The following is a 22,979-nucleotide window of genomic DNA, read 5'->3' as shown; positions in this document are numbered from 1 at the left end:
GGAACTCTGTTATAAACTTTAAAACGGACCTTTTTAACACAAAGGGCTGCTTTACCAGTAACTTATTTGGAGACAAGCATTTTAGGACAGTGGAGCGTGTCATCACCAGGAAGTCCTAAGTGAGAATAGCGTGTCAGTGAGAGAAAAAAAATCAATTCAATTGCTTTTGGCATTGAAGACCTCCAAGGGCTGCCCCACCGGTACAGCCAGTCTTGACACATGTGCAAAGTGACTTGCCCAAGGCCGTCCACTCACCTGAGGACCAGAGCCCCGTCCAGAACTCTTTACCCCCTTACTATGGCATCCTTCCCTTCTTCCTTTGCGTTTCAGGGTCAGTCAGTAGGGTCAGGACTGATCACTATTCTCGTACACAAAGGGATTGGGCAGCTCAGGAGAGGCAGTGGGAGAACCTGTGAAAATGCAAGACCCACCTGTAGGCCGCGGAGGTTGTGTGTAGACCTTTCCCTTAAGCACCTATCCCACGTGCCATCATGACTCTTGCACTGGGATGGTCACCCAGCTAAAAAGCCCCTTTCATTAGTGGTTTTAGGTCTAATATAACCTTTGCAATTTCACTTTTCTGTAGTTCAGGTTCATGGTTTTATCCCAGTTCACAGGCCTTTCTTGTTTCACTGGTCTACGGCATAAACGTGTCCTGTTCCTAACTAACTTGACTGTGTTGGGTGAGAAATAGTAGTTTCTTCTTTGGTTTAGTGAACATGGGGTACACAATGTCTCAATTAAGTAAGTTATGCAGTTTTAATTATTTTTAAGTCTCAAATGAGTGATGAAATATAGATACCAATCAAGCAAACTTCAGGCTTCTTCAATTCCTTCTTTTGTTTCCTTCGAAATAGTAAAGGCTGCCGTTCACAGCTCCAGTGTGGACAGTTCCACTTAGCAGCATTTCTCTCTTCTAGAATCAAAACAGGGTCCGCAGGAAAATAGTGCGTGGCTCTCACCTCTCTGTCCTGGCAGTACATTTCCATGCATTGCGTAAGATGTCATCAGCCAAAGAACGTCGTCCAAATAATATGCAAAAGACGACAGATGTGCAGGCTGGAAAAATTCAAGTACATTCTTTACTGGTGATAAGGGGAACAAGGCCAGCTGGGGCCTTCCCTCTTCCTCCCCCTCCTCCCTGTACAACCAGGACTCGTTTCTACTCATTTCAAAAGATTTCATTTAGAGCCAAAAAAGTCAATTCATCAAACTTCCCTAAGAAAAAACAAATGACAGGCAAGGGGGTGGGGGAGATTGGGGAAACCCAGATGTGCAAATTCTGAAACTCGCAGCTGTGCGTCCACACCTGGGTACAGCTGTTTCCAAGAATGGCGGTTTCTGTTGTTCATCTTTAAATCTGGAACCACGAAAAACTGTGACTCGGTCTTTATCTTCGAAGTTAGAATCCTTGCTTAGGATACCTGAATCTCATACCCAGTACTTACAAGATTTAGGAGAAATTCTTTTGAATCCTGACAGGCTAGTTAATGGAGTTCTATGGGAGGTAGAGAGAAGGTAGGAGGACACTGGATTGAGCAACAACTGAAAATATTTATATGAATTTCTGAGGTCAATGAACTCACCACATTCTACTCAACTTACATGAGAAAATAATTATGTGGGATTTAATACACAACTCAAGATTAACACTAGGTCATGTTAAAAAGAAGTTAATCCAGGCAAAAAGTATTTGGCCACCAGGAAAAGTCAGTTTTGCTCAGAATGTGATACTAACAAAACAAAACAAAAATTACAAGGCTGGTAGGACTTTTAGGATCCAGTCATAAGGTTGTTTAACCTGATGGCTTCCACAGTAGCGGCATAAATGATATGGGAGGAAACATACAAGACCCATCACAGCTGCACTTCCTGTTGAACTGGAAGATTCTAAAGCTTGTTTTATTTTTACTTGACTATTCAAGTATTTGGAAAATGTCCAGAAAGCAAAAAAATCTTTTTTCCTGTTCCCCCCCCACACCAGTTTCTACTACAGAAATTACTTCTAATTTTTTACTTGCATTTATCCATGTATTTGCTATAACATAGTATAAGCAAATTTCAAGGCTAGTAAAACCAATCAAAATTAGTGTCATAAAGGGTTTAAGGAGAGAGGCTGTTTCTCATCAAGTCACGTCCAATGAAGACAGAGGACTCATTTTAACGACTTGTCAGAAAGGGGCTCAGTGGTAAACAGGCATCACACGCAACGGCAGGTTGAAGAGCAAACTGCTGATGTGAAGGATCTGACTTCCCCACAGCTTTTATTTTAGTCAAGGTCAGTCGAGGACATCTGGGGTGTCCGGTTGTGCTCCCAGAAGTAAAATTTGAGATCTAATTTCTCGCTTGCCACAATCTGCATCATCAGACTTTATATCTAACAATCCGATGTTTCTAAGCTGGAACATTTTAGCTCAATTTCCTCTTGAGTTAGCTGCTGGGAAGTCAGGGCCAGATTTGCAAGCCTACTTCTAACATGCATTTTGTGTACAGAGTGCACTCCTGTTTTAATATTTTTTTGTTTCCCCTTTATTTAGACCACATGGCTTATTCTACATAAATTTTACCTTTGCATTACATGTGGCTCTGTAAACCCTCTTAAAACTTTCTGGGTCAAGGTAATGCATAAACCAACCTGAGATACATTTTGCTGTTATCGGGATTAAAGTGGATCACGCCTACTATGTACCATAGGCTGCTTCAAGTCAAAGATCTGAGATTTAAAAAATGGGAACATTTCTTAGCAAATTCATATTCTCCCTAGGGTAAGACTCAACTTACAGAAACCTGAACTGCAAGAATTAAAAGGAAAGATGGGTTCAAAGTTCCCCAAAAAAATGTTTCCAGAGGCTTCTGAAATTCCCAAGAGGTTCATTAAAAACAGAACCACTCATGTTTAGAGCACAGTCTGACTTGGCCGTGGTACAGTACAGCACACAGGGTAACCAGAGGTGGAGTCTTTATTTCACAAGGTTCAAGATACAGTACAAAACGAATCTGTACATCTCTCTATTAACAGGGTTTGTTTACACAATTATATTACACTTCACCAGCCTTTATACTGTATTTAATTAAATACAAAATAAATTTACAAAAAAGTCTACCATGGTGTTCCTCCCAATGTCAGCTTATGGTCTTTCAAAACTTTTCCTGAATATTGATAGTGGTTACACCTTGATCATATCGACACTGATTTCTTTGAATCAAAGAGAACAGTGCCAGCTTGCTCGTCGATCCAAGTAGGAAAACAGCACATGTGAGATGTCTCCTTGCACGTAATAACCAAGACGCCCTTCTCATGCAAACAACATCAGATTTTTACTTGTGCAAATAGTCACTTTAAAATACAAATCATTTTTATTTGGGACATTTTAAATTTTCTTGAAATATCAAGTGGAAGGAGAAATTTAGTTTCTTTTTGATGACTGCTACACATTAAAAATTAGGTAGTGCCTCAGATCACATGGTATTCAGAAATTTTTTATTTTCATTTATATTTGAGAGCAATGGCTGATAAAAAACATCTTCATGAAAATAGAAGTTTCTTTTGCTTTATTTCTTGCACACCTCTAGTCATAATATTGTGCAACATGTATTAAGTTCACTTTCAAAACAAATACGAGATGTCATTGGGGCAAATGTAGTCCACGTTGCCCTTCCTGGCAGGTAAAGGGTCTGCTCTACTGGAAGCATTTTATTTTCAAATGTGGATGTGAAATGTCAGTCCAAACCTCTGTACAGGAAGTGTTTTGCAGATGTAGCCAGACAATGATACACATGCTACACACAGAGGAGTTGTGGTCTTCATTTACAGGCCTGCATGCACACCTCCAACACACTGGCCCGAAGAACAAACATGAGGACCCAAGGAAGAAAAAAACAAAGCAAGGAAAAAATCCTGTACAGAATACTTGTTTCCTGGAGGTAACGGCAGCCCTTTAATTAAATAAAGCATCAGATCACTGCCAGATCACACATGAAAGCTTTTACAACTTCCCAATGGTACGGAGATAAAACAGCTCAGCAGTAAAACTCTCACAAATTAACCTTATGTGCACAAGGGTAACACACCGTCAAGAGTATTAAGATTAATACATGTTAATCTCATTTAAGTGTTAATAACAAACTTTGAAAAAGGAGTTTTGAATTACTTCTTCTGTGCCTTTGAATAATAACCAAGAATAAGATACACCTCACTCAGAAATTAGAAATGAAAACTTCAAACACAAAAAGAAAAAAGCAAACCCAAACACCAATGCTACCTTCGCACCACAAAATGGAAGCAAAACGGAGTCTCAAGACTCTGAAACAGTCGAGTGAACCACCACCAAACGCACGAGCGAGTGCGAGCTAAGCGGACAGACTAGAAACGGGACGGGAGAGAGGGGCTACCGCGGAGAAATGAAGCCTCGCTCCGTCTGCTAACTCTAAATGCTACCATTAGAACTCCTGAATCCTGGAGTTAGTTTCATGTCACTGACATTAACTAGCTTTAGTTACTGTCATTTTATTCAAATGGATGCCATTTGATTAGGTTAAAGATTGAGTATTATTTTAGGAGAAACACCAAACCAGTTCCTATTGGCTTGGGTACGGGGAGAAGGGAGCAGAGTATTCTGAGATAGTCATAAGGACTGATGACACGAAGCCATAGGAACTAAGTTCTTTTAAATACACTGTTCGAATTTCCAGCAGCAAAAGAGGGTAAAACAGGAAGTGGAAAAAAGTTAAGAAAGGGATATTTGAAATATTAATAATAAAAGGACAGGGCAAGTGGTAAACTGACTGCCCTTTCCCATCTAGCTTTCGGGACTAGTTAGTGCACACTGTTGTATGACATGCTTTTTCAAAGGATTGATGGAGGTAAGTAAAGATAGAGAGAAAAATGCTGCTCAAGGAGAAATTAGGTGGATGGCAGAGGGGAAAAAATGGAAGTTTGGTCGTCTCAGAGGTTTTTAAACTTTAAATCAATGAAAACCGTTCCTTTGAAAGGAAGTGTGGGTCATACTGACTCTGCAGAGTGGGGGAGGCAGCAGAGGAGCCCACAGATCCCATCCACCGCACTCGAATCTCTAAGTGTAAGAGATCCAACAAGCCGCGATATTCACAAGAGCTGCCCAAAATGGCACTATACTTCTTGAGGGTAACATTTCCCACCTTTCAGATATGCTTTTAGACACAGGGTTCTCGCTGTGACCACCTCTTCAAAGTTGAAGGCGATTATCTGGGAGGAAAGATTGCTTACCAGCTTTCTCCTAATACTCTAAACAAAAAAAGCACACAGCTTCACATTTAAAGCCCTCATGTTCATTACAGACTAAATCTGTTCTAAATACAATCCCAACTTCAAGAAGCAAAGTCTTACCACTCTACAGGTAATAAACTCTTCAGGTTTTCTGGCAGATGAGAGGTTGTGGAAAGAGAGTATAAAGGTTAAGATAAACAGACTGAGGTCAGTGGGCCTAGAAAGTTTGCTTAGGTATAAACGTAGCCTCAGATATAGGCTGGTGAACACCACCATGTGACAATGGGAAGAAATACAAATTTCCATTTAATTTTTTCATTTGTAGGCTATGTGAAGTTCTCAAGTTTTCTTCGTTGGAGTTTTCCATACAATTTAACCAGACAATTCTCAAGTGGAATAGCCTTGATTTTCCTCGTGTCCACAGTGGGAGGGTGGGGAATAGGAGAGCTAAGCAAGAAAGAGGCTCTTTCTATTGGAACGTACAACTGCAGAAGTGAAAATCTACCTGAGCAGTGCGAACAGGCTTTGGCTTTCCTCAACCACTGAGTCTCATGCGTCCTAGATTCCCTGTCTCAGTTTTAGTATTATCATGGTAGTCACTGTATGCCACATCCGGCAACAACATTTCATACTTAAACAATTCAGGAGGATGATCTGTTCCTTTGCAATAAGAAATGCAAACTAAATAAACCCTGGGAGCAAATGCGTCAACTTTGGGGGAAGAATCTCTATGACCCTGGTACCCCAAGCAGAGTCCTATAATATTGCTTTCTAATTTCTCCCATTTAGTCCATCCTCTGGCTTCCAGATCAAAGCTCTGTATACTCAAAACAAACAAGCAAATTACATTAAGTGGGTGGGGCAAATGCACGTGTTAGCTCAAGGACTCGGTTGACAATGTTTTATAGACATTCCATTCCAAAGAAATGCAGCTCACACACAACTCTAACAAGGCCTTTCGGTCTTTGAAGGAGAGAAGTGTGGTATAAAGTATGACAATCACCAGCATTCAGAAACCTCCCTTCCTTCCCTTTTAAAATAACAAGTGTGCTAAAAATGTATACTTGCATGTGGATTGGTGAAAGTTTCTCCTATGGCCGTTCCGAAACACATTGAAGACTTGTTTTGTTTTGATTTTTACCTAAAAAGCAAGTTCTATTTCCAGACTTTCAAACATTTTAAGGTTAAACTTGCGATTAACTGGGTTTTCCTTTTCACAGAGATCAGTTTTTAGTGTCAATGCACAAGACCTTAAAGATGGTTGATTGGAGAACTGATGCACACTGAGAATGACTGGAAGGACCCAAGAAAGATTGGATACAGTAGACATTACTTAGAGTGTCTCACATATGTTTCCAGAACAAACAAAAAAAGGAAAGCCACTGAGAGTTGTTATTCCAAACGGCACTGAAATTAACTCAGTTTAGGTAAGAGTCACTTATCCCTGAAAATAAAGGCATCAGATTCTAAGCAGCTTTAGGAATTCAACCTTCCTTGTGCCTCTTCCAGGAGGTGGCCACTGAGCCAAAGTCCCAAATCAGACGCCGGTGTTGACTGCAAATGATTCCCTTGGTTGTCACTGATCGAGGCTGGCCACGGTGCTGTTACTGTGGCGGTGGCTGCTCCGGGGGCACGTCCTGTGGCGGCGGTGCTGGCCGTGGCCCCGGCGGCCTGGGCGCAGGCATGTCCTGGTGCTGCCTCTGCCTGTAAGCTATCACTGTTCCCAGCAGCAATGCAATGATAGTCATGAGGTAAAGGTCCCATTCGGGTCCCAAAAGCTGGTCCATATCAAGCTGGGTGAATATATCTCGAATCTTAATGGAATAATATAAAAATCATTATGATCACTAAAGTGTCAGAGAAGGAATCAGGAAAATTACATCACAAGTTAGAGATAAATACAGAACTGATTAAAATAATGGGCTTTAGGGACATTTTACAATGTGTTTTTTGTTTTTAAAAGGTTTTAAGAGCTTTGAACTGAAACTCAAAAAATAATGTGTCTTAGGAACTGAGCTATTATTTTATAACAGTTGATTATAGGAAGCATCTTTCCATCAGCAATCTAATGCACTCATTCCCAACCATTTTTCATAGGAAATACCTGAAAGGAACACTGGGGACAATGGAGGCTCAAGGAGAAAAAGTCAGTGTCTTGGCACACCTGTAACCTATGTGTAGTAATGCACATCAGCTAAAGCTCTGTGCTAATGACAGAGAGGCTACTTTATCACTTCTCTCATGTACCTGAAGATGGCAGAGCTCAAATGTTTAATAGAGGAATGAATAATACTTTTTAGTTAGGATTTAACTAAATATCTAACACCTCTATGATATTTTAATGGTTATAGTGTCACTTAAGTGATTCTGTTACTTTCTGACTGCCATTTATTCACAAAGTAAACATGGGGTATAATGCTTGTATTTAAATAAAACTATATTTAAAAGGTCCCCATAATACACACACACACACACACATATGTATATATATATATGTAGGTAGGTACAGCACTACATTTTTCTGGAAAGAAATTATAAGAAACTATTAACTGTGTTTCCTGGGCAGGGAACAGTGATGGCAGATTTCATGTTTCTCTGACTATTTGACTTTCTTGCCATCAACACTTACTACTTCTTTTTAAGTTAGAATATCTACATGGTAGGATTATGGGGCACTTTATTGTCTTTATATTTCTGTCTTAATAAAAACAATAAAGATATAATGTCCTTGTTTTGCATGACCAACTCCTAGACTGTCAATAGTCCATCAGTCTTAAACGTTGTGAGACAGGATCTGGAGCAGCACTGACAGAGAAAGAGCATGTTGCCACACTGGGAGCTCTTAATTGGAGGAACGAAGATCCTTTCAATTAGCAGGGGGTACAGCATGCCCTGGCTCATGCTATCACACAATTATAAACTTGCCATTACTAATGCATAAGCTATCGGGAGGACAGAGCCCAACGTCTCCAGTCCTCTGGAGCCCTGTATGCGGAGGCCCCCAGCCGCACAGGCTAGGGCTGCGAGACGGGGAAGTCAGCTTTCGCTTTACAGACGCAGGAGCGGCATGGACTGCATTTACATCTGCGTAGCCTAGGAGGGAATGCGTTCTGGAATCCGGTGCTGAGAGAGGGTACATGGGTCCTGAAAGCTGTTAACTAAAGGTTGCAACATCTCCTTCTCTCGTCCGGAGTGAATTCGAGTTAAATAGCCCTTGTTTCCGCATACATTTTAAGACTTTCAGAGTCAAATGCTGCACTAGTTAATCCAGTAAGAGGAGCTATAGGTATTGGAAACAAAATGTACAGCTGGAGAACCCAAGAGCACCTACATCTAAGTACTGTTAACTAGTCGGTAGTTCTGAAGAGAATGGCTAACCCATCTCCTACCTAGGTTCTACCTTTAGCTTATTTAAATAGCTCAAGGTATTTTTAGGGAATGAAATACTGGTGGCAGTTTCACCATGTTTCGCCCTCACAAGAATGTGAAGCACAACAGCTTGGGCAGGTTCTCAGGTTCTACTACTTTTCTAAACTCCCTTTTTAAGGGAGGTCTGAGGCACTGCGAGGCAGAGTTTCAGATTGCCACGAGGTAGTTTCAGTCTTCCCCAAACCACAAAACATTTGCATCAATGCAAGATACTTTGGCACTAGGAACCACTGGTCAAATGCCACCTGAGAACTGTTAACTGCTTTGTGGCTATGTTCACCCCTGGCCTGAGAAGGTCTGCAGATGCTTCACCTGGGGAAAGAAGGGAAGAGCCCTGGCACTTGCAGGACACTCCTCCCCTCTCCCACAACATTTAAAATGCAAGCTTCCGAATGAGCTTACATCATTTGTATTTAACTGAAAGAGGCATAGGCCACTTACATTTGTTTCTCGTATGTACTGCAAGAAATAGACGACACCCAATTTGCAGAGTGCTAGGAAGACTGGTACTTGTGCATCTGGGCTGGCCTCGGCTGCCATGTCATAAAAACGTTTTGCAAGGTGAATATCCTATAAGATAGGAGATAAACCAAAATTCATTTCTTGTTAAAATAAGAATAACTGCTTTTCAGTTTATACATTGGAAAAATTTATTTTGCCTTTCAAGTTTCATTTTAAAATTTCCCTCACCTAAAGAAGAAAACCCATGTTTTAACTGGGTAATAGTTCTTTAATAACCTAACTGCTTAGTTTGGAAAAATTTAACTGAAAAATGTTAAGTCTTCACTCATGCTCCCCCAATCTGACATCCACTTGCTGTATAGACTTTCTGAGTTAAATGCTACACAGTCTTACATCTACACATAACTCTGTTAACCTGGGCCATTCCCAGGGGTGATCTGTAAGTCGCAAGTAAATTTTTTCCTACTTAAAACCAGTCAATTCTGGGTTTCAGTTTGTAGCAATGACCTTCAAACTGGAGTAGACATACTCAAAATTACCCAATGGACACTGTTAAGAGATTTGAATCCTGTGTTTCCCTGTCTGAAACATATTTCTGTGAAGGGAGCAGAGCGGGGGACTGGGTGAAAAAGGTGAAAGGATTAAGAAGTACAGATTGGCAGTTATAAAATAGTCATGGGGATGTAAAGTACAGCATAGGAAATATAGCCAATAATACTGTAATAACATGTGTGGTGCCAGGTGGGTACTGGAAATACCCAGGAAAACAGCTTGTAAACTATGTGATTGTCTAACCACTATGCTGTACACCTGAAACTAATACAAAATAATATTGAATGTAAACTATAAGTGACAAAAAAAAGTTAAAAAAGAATCAGAAATAAGTTTATCAATAGCAATCATCTTGATTCATTTCAAAGTAATTTAGAAACAAGAGACTTTGTCCCATTGTCAGTGGACAGTTTCTCAAACGAGGAGTTACCAACAGAGGCTGCAGTGCATTTCTGTTTTCATGAATGTGTTTTTGGCTTAATATCCTTAATATAACAGCATGGAAATCAATATGTATGTGTGCTGGAAGATGAGAGAATGCGAGGGCAGTCTTTTGAAATATTACAAAACTGTCTCATAACTTAGTATCTAAAATCTAAAATCTGAGTACATTCCAAAGGAAGCCTATTTTCTATAAAAATGGAACAAACCACAACTTATGTTATTCAACCATTTACTCTGAAGCCACGCTCACCTGTTTAATGCCCAGTCCTTTCTCATGCATATATCCCAGATTAAACATAGCTTGTGCACTGTGTTGCTGCTCAGACGCGAGGCGATAATGAATAAATGCAGTCTCGTAATCTACGTCGGTGCCGAAGCCATAGAAATGGTAGTCTCCAAGCTTGATTCTAGCCACCGTGTACCCTTAAACAAGAGTTAAGTGCAAAAGTGCCAATAAGTAAAGTGTTTAAAACAGGCCACACTGTTCTTTCTCTTCCTGTTAACATGCTTACATAAAACAGAATTTTAATTTATAGTAAACAAACTTTACAAGTCCTTCAGCCAAGCTATAAATTCAGTAAAAATTTAACTAGAAGTACTGCTCTTCTGAAGAAGGCTCTGTAATAGGGAGAGGTAAAACAAGGTAGGTGGTACCCCCTAGGTCTCCAGTAATACTCTTTAAATGATCATGCTCTATTCTGTGATGTCATTTACATCCTAAAGTAGTTTAACTGGGCCACTGCTTATGCTTGGAGAAGGGGTGATAGGCACACAATTGGAAAGTAGTGTGCGTGAGGAAGAAATAAACACAAAACGGTGGAGAAAGGGTATAATCTTTAGGGTTTTAGACTAATATTCGATTCTATATTCTATTTAATTCTCATTTACACGATATACTGGGCTCAAATGAAAATCCAGACAGTGAACCGTAGCATGACATAAATGTCCAGTACAAGCACCTTGCAATTCAGTTTAGAAACCCTGGGACTAGAACTTCCAGTATAAGAATAAATACTAATCACGATGCAGACAAGTTAAGCAATAATCTCTCTGCTTAATTTTAAGGCAATGAATGACAGGATTTAATTTTTATGGGAGATTAAATAAAACCCAGAAAATAAAGAGAGGTCCCCAGTTGAACGCTTATCCTTTAATATGAACCACTCACCTTGAGAGGCGGCCCTGTTCCAGTGCAGCAAAGCTCTGGGGTACGTTTCATTCTCACCTACAATGGTTGCTTCTCCTACAGGGAAAGGGGTAATACAAACCAAGCACTGAAGGAAAGGCACTAGACTTTTAGGTCTCATTTGGAAACTAGGGTGAATATGTGGAGTAGAATTTAAATAAGAATTGGGATATAACAAATATTAAATGGAACAAATATTGTATTAAAATCAAATATTAGAATAAAATACTGAGTTCAAAGGAATCACTGCATTTAGGACAACACTGTGCCCTGAAACATGTTTTATCCACAGCACCAATAATGAGACTGACTACTGAACCACTCTGGGATCTACATCCTGCTGGAGAAACAATGTTTTGTATCTAGTGTATTGTGAAAACGTATTTGCTGAAAGCACTCAATTTTATGATGGATCTCAAGTCGATTTCTACTGTCAACTCTATAAAACTAACTTGGATGGCTTAGAGATCTGAGGGAAAATAATTTCAGCATGGGTGGCAAGTTCTGTTTACAGCAACAAAGAGGTTTCTTTGTGGTTTTTCTTTTTAAACAGGTAACCTGATGCGAACTCTTGCATTCTGAACCTGAGGCAGGACTTGGGTGAAACTTACTCTGGTCGAGAATGAAGGCTGCGTTACTCTGTGCCACTTCATAGCCTTGTTCGGCCAGCAGGAGGTACTGGATCACTGCGGCGTTGTAATCGCCATCTTTATAGCTGTTATAGGCAGTCATAAGCCTCTCGGACCAACGGCCCCGTTCACATACATTCTTAAACAACTGTGAGAACAGAAAAGAAAAAAAATCAATAAAAGAGTAAGAAAGATATGCCAGAAAGTCACTTTTCACATTGGCCACAAGTGAGTGTTAAGCGTGCTCTTTGAAAGTCTGGAAATTTTATTAAATATTTATAAAAGTCTGGGATATATATTTGAAGCTCTCACTTAATCTTTAGAATAGGTTTATACAAATAACAGCAAACAATTATACGCCATTTACACTGGCCAGATGGCCAGTCACTGTTCTCGTGATTTATATATAGTACATATGTTAATTCACTTAACCCTCCCATGAAGTCCACGAGGGAGCACTCTAGCAGGTGAGTCCTATTAACAGCCCCATTTTACAAGTGAGGAAACTGAAGCATAGAGAGGTTTAGAAACTTTGTAAGCATGTATCAGTGTCACTCTAAAGTGCCAGTTATTAGAGCACTAAGGACGAAAAGTTCCAATTAGGCAATATTAGCGCTCCTCTTCGCAACATTCATTTAGCATCCAAGCCTACATTTTTTTGACATTATGTCTCAGATAGCGTCTTATGCGCTAGAGAGACAGCAGACATAGTATCTGCCCTTATTAATAATGATTCTAGTTGGGAGGGACAAATGAAATAAATGTGATGGTCACACACAGACCCCCAGAGACTTCCCTCAGTACACCAATGCTAGTAGGCTGAGTCTGTTTCTACTATAGAAGAAACTGCACACAGAAAACCAGATTAAAATGGCAGACTTTCCTACTCGGCGAACAAAATTTCCTGCACAGAAGTTGGTAGAACAGCCCTTACCTCCACTGCATTGTGGCACGATCGCATCACACCGGTGCCACTGGCGTGCATCTGTGCCAGGTTATAGAAAGCCAAGATATGGCCTCCCTGAGAAGCCAAGTTAAAATACTTCAAGGCCTGTTTATAATCCCTCTTGACTCCAATGCCATCTGTAAGGAAAATCACACGAAAGGTCAAAAATAGTCTCAAATAAGATTTAGCTGAAGCATCAGAGAAGTAAAGGAGTAAAAGAAAAGAAAATTCAGAATTCTTACTTAGGAAAAATGTAAATCCTATTAATACAGATCTGTACATTAATACATATTAATATAATTCACAATAAAAAGCAAGATGCACAAATCATTGAACTGGGAGAACATTAATCAGCCAGTATTCCATAGTTCTCATTTCCCCATCACAGTGACGTGAAGTGGAAATGAGTAATTTAGATCTTGGTGTATTCATCATTAATCCCACAGTTACTTACTATAATACATAGAGCCAAGCTGGAGTTGCCCATCCACCCAACCTTGCTCAGCAGCTTTCTGGAAGTACTTCAGTGCCAGATCATAATTCTGTAAAAAAAAAGATTATCTCATCACATGTTCACATGAAGAGAAAGCTCAAAAGGCTGAAGTACTCAAAAGTCAGGAGATTCATTCATTAAAAAGAATTAATAGCCTGGCTGGGCATGGCTCAGCGGTTGAGCATCAACCTAGGATCCAGGCCATCAGGGTTCGATTCCTGGTCAGGGCACATGCCGGGGTGCGGGCTCGATCCCCAGTCGGGGGCATGCGGGGGCAGCCTATCAATGACTCTCTCGTCATTGATGTTTCTATCTCTCTCTCCCTCTCCTTTCCTCTCTCTGAAATCAATATATATATATATGAATTAATAAAGCACACAATATAATTCTCGAAGAGCCATTAAAAGAAACACCTTTTATTTTTATAACAGATAATAACATACTTGAAGTCATAGGGGGATTAATATTTATGACTGAAGAACAGGAAATCGAGTTTTTGTGGAACAATTTGCATGTTCGCTCTCAGAAAGCACAACCACCACCAATGGAACACAAGGACGGTGTACGCAACAGTCATATATTTTCTATTAATCAACCAGTCCCTCTGAAACCCCAACTCTCCCATTAGTAAACAAGAGTAATTATTTGCTCCTTATGTGTTTCTTCCCTGCGTTATAGTGAACACTACAGGATTATTAAATTTCAAATATCATCTGTAAATGCAGAGAAAAGTTGAAACAAGGATCACTACTGAATTTTAGTATCCTAAATGACTAGAAGGAATCAAAATGAGACATTACTGACTCTTGTGCTGGGGAATGCCTAGAGAATCCCAAGCCTAGCTCTTAGTTTCAGGCCCAAATGAAAAGAACATATTGCTTAGAGATACCCTACAGAAAAGAGAGGAAAGCAAGGAGAATTCAGGGCATCCATGTGAGGAAGCAGCACAGATGAATGAGAACAACGGTCCACGGAAACCAAGAGAGCCTGCAGAACTCCAGGGAAGAGAGCATTCGAGCAACATAAAACCAAACAATGTCAGCCGGAGCTGACACTCAGGAGGTTTCTGGTTACCTATGCAGAGCAGTTACATGAGGCAGAAGCCTGACTGCTTCAGCTCGAGTGAGGGCAGCAGCTCGTATAGCTGATTTTTTGGAGGAACTTGGCTGTGCAGTGAAGGGCCGCAGAGAAGAGAGGTGGCAGGTAGAAGGGCAAAGGGTAGACCAGGAAAAGGGAAGACCAGAAAGCTTTCCTGTTCCTAAATGGGAGTGACCTGAGCATTTTCTTGGACTTGAGAGAAGTACAAGAGAGATGTTTCAGTCTTGGAGAGACGGAAGAGTGGGCAGGGTAGAGAGCATCGGTGGAAGGATGAGAAACAGCTTCACACTTTCAGGAGAAGGTGCCAGAGACAGAGCCATCCTAACAAGGCGGTTGGTATGGCGAGTACAGGGTGAGGGGTGGTAGGGAACCAGGCTCAGGACAACAGGAAAAAGTTCAGGTTTGGTTATAATGAAATGGCCTGCCTAGGCTGACGGGAAGCTGGTTAAGGACTACTTCCCTACCTCATCAGCTGCCTACTTGTTAAACTCAGAATGTCAGATGGGAAACTTACAACTTGAACTCCTCTCCCATAGAGGTAAGCCATTCCGAGCCCACTCTGTCCAACTGGGTTGCCCTGCAAACCAGAGACAAAAGAGTGAAAGAATTCATTACAAAGTAGGCAAGACTAAATGCCTGCGAAGAAATAATTTACAAGCATATTCAAAACATGCCTTAGCACTTTTCAATTCAAAACAAAATTTTCTCCTTCCTAGCGGGCTAAACATAACACTGACTTTTAGATATTTGGGGGCTTTCAATAATTTGCTGAAAAGAGTAAATAATAAATTCATTTAGAATTAAATTTTGGTGACTTACCTTATGACCATCTGTTCCATGCATTTATGATATAAAACATAACTAACGTTATCTCATCTTTTAAGGACTAAAGAGCAGGTCACTTTTCGGTAGTCTTTTTATTAATACCCTCCCTTCCCAATAAAAAAGGAAGATGCCATGGGGCAGAGTCAACCACCATGTAATAACAGCAATACTGAGGTCAGGAGACAAGGATATGCTTAAGATTATTGGAGTGTCGCAAACCAAAGATGATTGTTTTGAGACTTAAAAGAGAAAAACCTAGAATTCACCTAAAGTCAGGGGAACAGAAGACATCTTCAAAAAAGTGGCACAGCATTCCTTTGGGAAATACTCAACTGACATTTAGAACTACAGTAAGAGGTAGTTGGCAAAGAGATAAGTGTACACACTGGAGGCGTATAGGGTCTTACGTATTCATAGGTCTATTTCTTTGCACCAGAGAAAGCCTAAAATATGTGCTGTGATTATCAAAAGTACCCAACTGTGTAAGTATTAAACCTCAAGTTGCAACACAGACAAGGTAAATTATGTAACTATCAATTCCATTACTAAAATCACATTTCCCTGATCAGGAAATTTCTCAATAAAATTTTGAGAGACTTAATATACAATAATCTGATCCCTAAAAAAAAACCTGTTTATTGGGAAGATTTCTCCTAGTCAATTCATTCACATGAATCCTGCTTACATAACTGCTTTCAGTAATCTATGGCACGATGGTGATATTAGCCCTTTAACATATATATTTACTATTCAGAATAATGGTAACACAGCACACATTGAATGCACTGAGCCCCAGGTCTTACCATGTCAGCCGCTTTCTTAAAGTAGTGAAGCGCTGTCTCATTGCTCTGGGGCACAGTATCACTTCCCTCTGAGTACATCTGGAAGGCAGACACCAATATTAAGAGCAGTAACCCTTTCTCCAAGTTCAGTTTTCTCCTTTCTTGTCTCATTCTGGTTTATTAGACCTCAAGAAATCTTTCAACAAAATTAAAAATTCCCCATAGGATATTTTAGAATTAAAAGCAAAACCTTAAAAGTAGACATTTTTTTACATTAGTACACATTCTATGACATATCAAATGTATGACTTACCTATAAACATAAATGTATAAAATCGGTTTATAGATCAATCTCAGGAGAAGAAATCTTTAACCCCCAGAGGAATCTTTTTTCTCACTCTATCCCAGGGCAGTTAAATGGGTGGGCAAGTTGCTTGGGATCAGTGATTAAACGAGGAAAGGAGAGTTGTCAGCAATATGTTTTCCTTCCCCGTCTACCACTACTTTCCCTGGGCTGAGATCAAGGGTAGTCAAAGTTCAGGAAAAGAAATAACTAAATGGTTATTTTAAAAGGTTTCAAGGACCAAATGGTTAAGTCTCAGGTATAGAACATGATGAAGGGCAAAGAGAAAGAACAGAACGACTGATACTGTTTTTATCCATGTACGCATTAACGACAAAGGACATCATTTTTGAGATAAGGCTAGTTAGTAATTAGAGCAAAAATGGAAAAAGCTCAAATGAAAAGTTCTTAAATGCTTAACAAGAGTAGTGAGGAACACCACCACTGTCTCAGGTCCCAATTAACTAATTGTGATCACGTAGCAAATACTGATTAGATTTTTCTATTTGGAAAAACCTTTGAGGTATGTTCTATCTGAGCCTAACCTTAGGATTTGGTTATAGATGAAAATACTGATTGGCTTACACTAGAAGAGCTTTCACAGTAATGAAAATGGAAGTTATGAGACTGCACCATGACATATGGAATCTATTCATTAAGTCTCTAGGCTTAAATGTTCTCTTGAGAAAAGGACCGCACTGGCAGGTGGGTGATGGCTCTCCCGTTTACGACAATGAAAAGGCCTGCAGACAAATTCCAGCTAAATCTAATTGCCTCTACTCAGCATGGAAGTTAAGAGGCAATTATGACAGACTAGCAAGAAACTGCACAAGGTGAATTCCTCATTATTATGTGTAACACATGAAAAGCAGGAGCTTGGATAGTGGAAGCTCATTTCAGTGGAGAATATACTGATGAGCAAATGCTATGTTACCTTTAAGTCACCTAGGAAACTGCCTCAGAATGGCAATGCCTTAAGACAAGAGACAGTAACCTGGCACTGGAGATTTTATTTCCAGTTTGTTTTTGGTAAACTGTAGATCTTGGGGATACAATATGTACTCACTCTGCAAACACCTCTTGCTATTATGCAATGTACAGTACCTTTCCCAAGAAGGCCATAGCATGTGAGTTGCCAGCATTAGCTGCTAGACTGAAGTAGTCAAACGCTCTCTGTGAGGAAAGAATTTATTAAAATAATTAGTTTTTAACAGAATCTGCCCTTGGCTTTTAACCAAAATAATTATTTCAGAACATTAAAAAATCTTGTTATGTGGCCGAATCTCAGCCTAAGTCAATGGCAACATGATATCTATTGGTTGCTCTCAGATACCGTCTCCCCCCCGTTCCCTCTCATATCCAATTCATCACTAAGTCCTGTCACCACCAACTACATCCTGAATCCACCTATTATCCTCCGTGACTGTAATTCTGGTCTACGTTACGTCATCTCTCACCTGAACTTCTAAAACACTCTCCGCCCTGCCATCTCTCTGCCTTTTATTCTGGGGTTACCCAAAGCGGCTGTTCTTAAATCTCAGCATGCTGGTCCTCAGAGCGCCTGAAATGCCGCAGGGAACATACTGCCGCAGTCAGACAATGAGTATCTCAGTACTGCTTCCCCTTGCTCTCTGCACTCTGGGCACACCAGCCTTCTTCCTTCCTGCTTCAGGACCTGTGCGAATACTGTTCTTTTCTGCCTGAAATAATTTTACCTCCAGGCTGAACTTGAGTGTCATCCATCTCTCCTCAGAGACAACTGCCACCCCCCTCTCATGAATCTGTTATTGGACCCTCTACTTCTCCTTAGTAACAATAATCACAATTTACTACGTGTTTTTGGTGTGATCATTTTAAATACATCAAATGCTTCTATTAAACCTTAAAGCTCTGTAAGGACTCAAGGACCAAAGCTATTCTGTCCAGCATTGTATCTGGAATGCCTAGCAATGAATGGCACACAGGAGGTGCTCAATTATTTTTTTAATTAGTACAGGCATGTGCTGGGAACTCCTTTCCTCCCTCTCTGAAGGTTGTGGAATTAATCACTGTGCAGCTTCTCCCCAGGTAGGCAGCACACACCACCAAGAGTAGTTCAAACCTTATTGTGCAAAAGTTATGCAGCAAAATTACCTAGAACTCTGTCCTCTCCTGACAGTTTAATTAACCAGCTTAGCTGATGCTTCACTGGCCTAATGACATATAGTTCAATGACTTGAGGCAATAAAAGCCATCAGAATGCCATATGAATTTTTTAAAAGCATAGATATCTGGCATAGTTTTGTTGATAAGTGTATTTGGTTAAGATCTAATTCTTAGAGTTGACGGGATATGGTATATGAAATAACCCTCATTAGAATAGTTAACTGGCATGGTAGAAAAACAGCTTTATGAGCCTGACAAGCATTCACAGAGAAGTTGCTATGTGCTAGGCACTGCCAGGTGCTGGGGAAAAGTGGCAAACAAGGCAGACACAGCCCATGCTCTTTTGGACCTTATGTTCTAGCAGAGGAATCAATTTAATTAACTAATTTACACAGTTAACTAATTTACAGTGGAAAAGGGTCATAAGGAATACAGATTTTTCAGAAATCCTAACAGAAAATGACCGATTCCTGGAGCGGGGTTGCGTCAGAAGAGATATTAGAAGAAAATATATTGCAGGTGAGTTCTGGAGGATGACCAGGAATTAACAAGGTGAAGAAGGGGTTGGGGCAATATTTACATTAGACAGACAGGCTAGCATTCCAGAAGCCCTGAGACAGAGAGGTTCCTGATATTTTCAAAGACCTGAGAAAAGGTCCGCGAGCCTGTGACTGAGATAGCAAGGGCCTGGTGAGATAAACAGAGATGGATACAGAGCCTTGCAGGTCATGTTAAAGGTTTGGTCTTTAAGCTACTAGAAATTGTGGACCACTCAAGAGTTTTAAGCAAGGGAACCAGAGATCAGATGTATAGTTTACAAAGACAGGCTACTGTTTAGGAAATTCAAGCAGCAGATAATTCACATGAGTGATGGGTGAAGTGATGGAAAAAAGGGAAGATATGGTGACATTTAGGAAATAAAGCAGACAAAAGTTGATGACAGGATATAGACCTGACCACTATAGTTGTATACTCCTAATTTCTCATAAACTCAACAATGAATTTTCCTCAGTTCTATGAAATACTTTCTAATGGAAGTTTTAAGACATACTTCAATCACATATCTATAGAAAATAAAGACATTGTTTATATATTTTTGGTAGTACTGAGACCTAGGTTTTAGAATTAATAAAATCTTTGCCACCCCATACGAGGTATAATCAGCTTCCTCGGGTTGATAGATCTCTAAAGTTCTTTCTGATAGCTGTCTTAATAACAACAGCTTGATACTGTCATTGACTTAGCAAGAAATATATTTGGAGAATTATTTCTACTATAACAGGTAGTGTAAAGCCCTAGGAACAGGAAAGTTACCTGATGATTCTGTTCCACTCCACGCCCTCCATGCAGGTGCAGTTGTCCCAGACCGACCTGAAAATGAACAAAAATGAGGCAAAAGTTAATGGCAGCATCCGGCATGTGATTACATTAGACCCACAAGAAACTACTTGGTCATAAAGAGGTTTCTGTTTATAACTCAAAAAATAAAAGATTTAGCCTTAACTCCTGAAGATATTACACTACTTTAATCTACATTTTTTTCAACTGAAAATGTCTGCTTTTAATATAAGGTATCTTACTGAAATGGAGGAGAAATAAAGGCATTTTCAGATAAACCAAAACTGAATCTGCCACCAATGAATCTACTCTAGAGGATGTTAATCAGGAAAAAGGAGAATTACCCCGGGAAGCCTGAAGATGCAGCAAGAAATAAAGAGCAGCGAAAAGGCACATTGGTGAGTCTAAATTATATGGATTACATAAAATAACAGAATGTTGTGGGGTTCAAAAATATGTAGAATTAACACACACACACTCAAACCAAAAGAAGGTAAGAAAGAAGAGAAAGCCTGGCCGGGCGTGGCTCAGTGACTGAGCATTGACCTAGGATCCAGGAGATCACAGTTCGATTCCCAGTCAGGGCACATGCCCGGGTTGTGGGCTTGATCCCCAGCAGGGAGCATGCAGGAGGCAGCCGATCAATGACTCTCTCATCATTGATGTTTCTCTCTCTCTCCCTCTTCCTTCTTCTCTCTGAAATCAATAAAGATATATTAAAAAAGAAAGGAGAAAAAAAAAAAAACATGGAAAAGTAAAATAAAAGATAGCAGTAAGATAGGAAATTTAAACCTAAATATATCATTAATTACTCCAATTAAGACTGTTGGAATGGATTAAAAAAAACAAAAACTAGTCATATGATGCTTACAAAAGACATACCTTAAACATAAGAAGGCTGAAAGTACAAGACAGAAAAGGTATTCCATGTAAGTAACTAACCAAAAACAATAGTGTCTCTATGCTAGTAAAGCATTTCCAGAAATAAGAGGACATTTCAGATAGAAAAGTCAGTTCAACAGAAAGATAACAATAGTAAGTCCATATGCTCTCAACATGGCCTAAAGTACAGGCTGGGGCAAAAATAGATTTATAGTTGTTCATATAGAAAATAAAGCAATAGCTAATAAATGATAATACAAGAATAAACTCTGTGCTTCAAGTACTCACTACTGTAAACCTACTTTTGCCCCACCCTGTATACAAATCAAGATTGACAGAACTAAGAGTAGAAAGAGACAAACCCACATTCAGAGTGGGAAATCTAAACAATACTGTCTCAGTACTGGACAGAAAAAGGAGACCAATTCAGTAGGAACTCAAAAGATTTGAACGACAGGATTAGGAAACATAACTCAGTTGACACACATAGAACACTGTAAACAATGACTGTAAAATTCATATTCTTGCCTGGTCAGTGTGGCTCAGCGATTGAGCATCGCCCTATGATTCTGGAGATCTCTATTTGATTCTAGGTCAGGGCACATGCCCGGGTTGAAGGCTCAATCCCCAATGTGGGGCGTGCAAGAGGCAGCCGATCAATAACTCTCTTATCATTGATGTTTCTATCTCTCTCCCTCTCTCTTTCTCTCTCTGAAACCAATAAAGATATATTAAAAAAAAAAAAAGTATCTATTGCTAATCTCTGTATTCCTGAATCAGAAAGAACTGTAAACTTAATAGAAAAAAAAGATGTTGAAGTTCTCCTTTTTATTATGTCATCAAAATATCCCACGAAACAACAAATTATATGATACTTTGATGGATATCTACATTTACAATAAACACACCTATTTCTTTCTGTTCTTTTTTTAAAATATATCTTTATTGATTTCAGAGAGAGGAAAGGAGAGGGAGTGAGAGAGAATCATCAATGATGAGAGAGTCACTGATCGAGCCCGCAACCCGGGCATGTGCCCCTACTGGGAATCGAACCCCAGTCGCCTGGATCCTAGGTTGACGCTCAACCACTGAGCCACGCCCGGCTGGGCTTCTTTCTGTTCTTGACTTTGAGAAAATTATGATCTAAGATAAGCAAAAGAAACATGAACAGCAAGTAGTTCTGAAGAGCATCTGAAACTCCAGATGTTCCAGAGACTTTTTGTTTAGAGAAAGTGACAGTTTCTGTCCTTAGGACTCCATGAAGAGCCTTCATCATCATTGTAATGCTGCTCCCATCAAGCAGCGGTTTTCAACTGTGGTGCACAGCAGAGACACCTGCTGGGTTTTAGGAACCATGAATGCCTAGTCCGCATCCCAGAAGAATCCAAATAGAGTATCTTGAGAGTGTGGGACTAGTGTGTAGCTAATAATAATGTTCCGAGTAACTGCTGAGAGCAATAGAAGTGTTACTTACAGATGTAGTGCTTGCCCCGGGACCGTCATACAATGCATTAAGCACATACCTGTGCTTGCACATCCCCCTTTTCAGCCAGGAACTGGTAATACTGAATCAAATCTTCCTCTAGCATCCCACTGTTCATCCCTGGGTTTTCCACCTCGTCTGGCAGCCGTATTCTCTGTACTACGGAGCCTCCTGTCAGCGAGATGTCACTAGCAACTGAAACAGAGGGACAAGGGAATGATGTGGACGAAAGTGAGGACTATCCCACAGAGAAGTACAGTTCCAGCTGCCAGGTGTTGACAGACATCATGGTACAGGAAACCGTTCCTACAGCTGTCTACAGAATACAAAACAGTAATCTAGAGTAAACTTAGCTTTTTCCACAAAATATTTAAGTAGAGCCCATAGCAAAATTTAAAGAAAGGTACGTACTTCTTAGTCAAGTAGTGTAAAGATGATTCCACTTGAAAGAGCCATTTATTTCAAGTAGTACAATAAAAGTAGATGCACTTAAAATTAATTGGTTTTTTTTGGTTTTGTTTTTTGTTTTGCAAGATGAAAGGCAAAAAGATAGATACCATGATTGGCGACAAGACGGTAATGAGTCAGTGCGGATTCACAACTCTGCAGGACTCCAATGCCGGCCCAGTAGCGGTAACCCTGTAACACAGCCTCAGTAAGAAGAAGGCAGTTTCACATGCTTCAGTGCATCCTGGCT

The 22,979-nt window shown here is 40.0% G+C and overlaps 1 protein-coding gene across 1 annotated transcript in view; it reads right to left on the bottom strand.

Moving 5' to 3' along the window:
• Nucleotides 1–2,942: 2,942 nt before the first annotated feature.
• The window catches only part of SEL1L (SEL1L adaptor subunit of SYVN1 ubiquitin ligase), a 45,012-nt gene continuing 24,975 nt past the window's right edge, over nt 2,943–22,979 (bottom strand). The window contains exons 9-21 of the mRNA XM_016220037.2: nt 22,840–22,921; nt 22,323–22,477; nt 19,894–19,950; nt 17,539–17,607; nt 16,113–16,190; nt 14,999–15,061; nt 13,348–13,435; nt 12,882–13,030; nt 11,930–12,095; nt 11,301–11,375; nt 10,383–10,555; nt 9,116–9,244; nt 2,943–7,059 (exon numbers count right to left, since the gene is read on the bottom strand). Of these exons, the coding sequence (XP_016075523.1) occupies nt 6,850–7,059; nt 9,116–9,244; nt 10,383–10,555; nt 11,301–11,375; nt 11,930–12,095; nt 12,882–13,030; nt 13,348–13,435; nt 14,999–15,061; nt 16,113–16,190; nt 17,539–17,607; nt 19,894–19,950; nt 22,323–22,477; nt 22,840–22,921 (1,494 nt within the window). The 3' untranslated portion in view covers nt 2,943–6,849. The remainder of the gene's footprint in view (nt 7,060–9,115; nt 9,245–10,382; nt 10,556–11,300; nt 11,376–11,929; nt 12,096–12,881; nt 13,031–13,347; nt 13,436–14,998; nt 15,062–16,112; nt 16,191–17,538; nt 17,608–19,893; nt 19,951–22,322; nt 22,478–22,839; nt 22,922–22,979) is intronic.

Source organism: Miniopterus natalensis, chromosome 1 (assembly GCF_054644295.1).
Source record: "Miniopterus natalensis isolate mMinNat1 chromosome 1, mMinNat1.hap1, whole genome shotgun sequence".
Classification (NCBI taxonomy): domain Eukaryota; kingdom Metazoa; phylum Chordata; class Mammalia; order Chiroptera; family Miniopteridae; genus Miniopterus; species Miniopterus natalensis.
The sequence above is the reverse complement of the archived record's forward strand: the minus strand, read 5'-3'. Positions and strand labels throughout refer to the sequence as shown.